Raw genomic sequence first — 1,369 nt, 5'->3', positions numbered from 1 at the left:
AAAATACGATTCAAGGGGAGTTTTCTTCTTTCATCAGAGATAATGAGCCTCGATAGCCCATATGAGTATTTTAAATATTTCTTTGGAAATGAAATAATTGAAAAAATTGCTATGGAAAGTGCATTGTACTCGACACAACAAAATCCAGATAAACCAAAAGTAGTGACCGCAAGAGATGTTGAAAGATTTTTAGGAGTTTTGATATTTTCATCTATAACTAGCTGCAGTAGTTTAAGAGATATGTGGCATCCTGTACTAGGATATGAAGTTGTCAAAGACTGCATGGGCGTCAATAAATTTCAGGCGTTGCGCTCAGTAATTCATTTCAATGATAATTCTACGGCCAAAGAGCCAACTGACCCAGATAGGGATCGCCTGTTCAAAATAAGGCCGTTGATTGAATACCTAAATCAAAGATTTCTGTCAGTCCCAATGCGCCCAACTTTATCTGTGGATGAACAAATATGCGCCACTAAAACCAGGCATCACATGCGGCAGTACAATCCCAGGAAACCACATAAATGGGGTTATAAGTTGTTCGTTATTTGCGACGATAACGGGTATGCCTATAAATTTGAAATTTATTGTGGCCAAGAGCCTCCTAAACTTCAGAACGAACCTCAACTTGGTACTACGGGAAATATAGTAGTCAGATTGGCAAGAGAAGTGCCTAGAAATCTAAACTACACCATATATTGTGACAATTATTACTCAAGTATCCCATTGTTTGGGTATTTAAATAAAGAAGGTATTTTGATGCTCGGAACCTTTCGTCAAGACAGATTACCTGATTTTCCCTTACCGCCTAAAAAAGAGATGAGAAAAACAAACAGGGGTTCTACTGAGGAATACACTACCACAGAAAACGACTCTTGCATTTCCATTGTAACATGGCATGACAATGACGTTGTGACAATTGGATCAACGTTTTGTGGTGCCTTGCCGATGGAAACCATTCAAAGGTATGACAGAAAAGAAAAGCAATATATTGTGATACAATGCCCCAAAATTGTCAAAATCTACAACAAGCACATGGGAGGTGTGGACCTGATGGACTCGCATATAGGGATGCACCACATAAAAATTAAGAGTAAAAAGTGATACTTTCGCCTCTTTTACCATATGATTGATATGGCCGTTGTGAACTCGTGGATACTACATAAAACTGTATCAAATACTTCTCTTAGCCAAAAAGAGTTCAGAACTCAGGTAGCATTGGCTCTAATGCAACTGGGAAAGAATGATACTCCAAAACGTGGAAGACCATTCAACACTCCACAACCAGAGGAAAAAAGACCGAAGAAATCAGCTGCGGTAAGACCACCTCACATAGTTACAAAAGACAAAACTGATCATTGGCCAGTGTGGG

General features: G+C 38.9%; 1 protein-coding gene across 1 annotated transcript; it reads left to right on the top strand.

The window, feature by feature from the left end:
• The first annotated feature begins 240 nt into the window (after window positions 1-240).
• Window positions 241-1,101, top strand: LOC124366810 (piggyBac transposable element-derived protein 3-like). The gene has a single exon (XM_046823411.1). The coding sequence runs from the start codon at window positions 241-243 to the stop codon at window positions 1,099-1,101; it is 861 nt and encodes a 286-aa protein (XP_046679367.1).
• Window positions 1,102-1,369: the final 268 nt, after the last annotated feature.

The sequence above is a fragment of the Homalodisca vitripennis genome, chromosome 7 (assembly GCF_021130785.1).
Source record: "Homalodisca vitripennis isolate AUS2020 chromosome 7, UT_GWSS_2.1, whole genome shotgun sequence".
Taxonomy (NCBI): Eukaryota; Metazoa; Arthropoda; class Insecta; order Hemiptera; family Cicadellidae; genus Homalodisca; species Homalodisca vitripennis.
The sequence above is the reverse complement of the archived record's forward strand: the minus strand, read 5'-3'. Positions and strand labels throughout refer to the sequence as shown.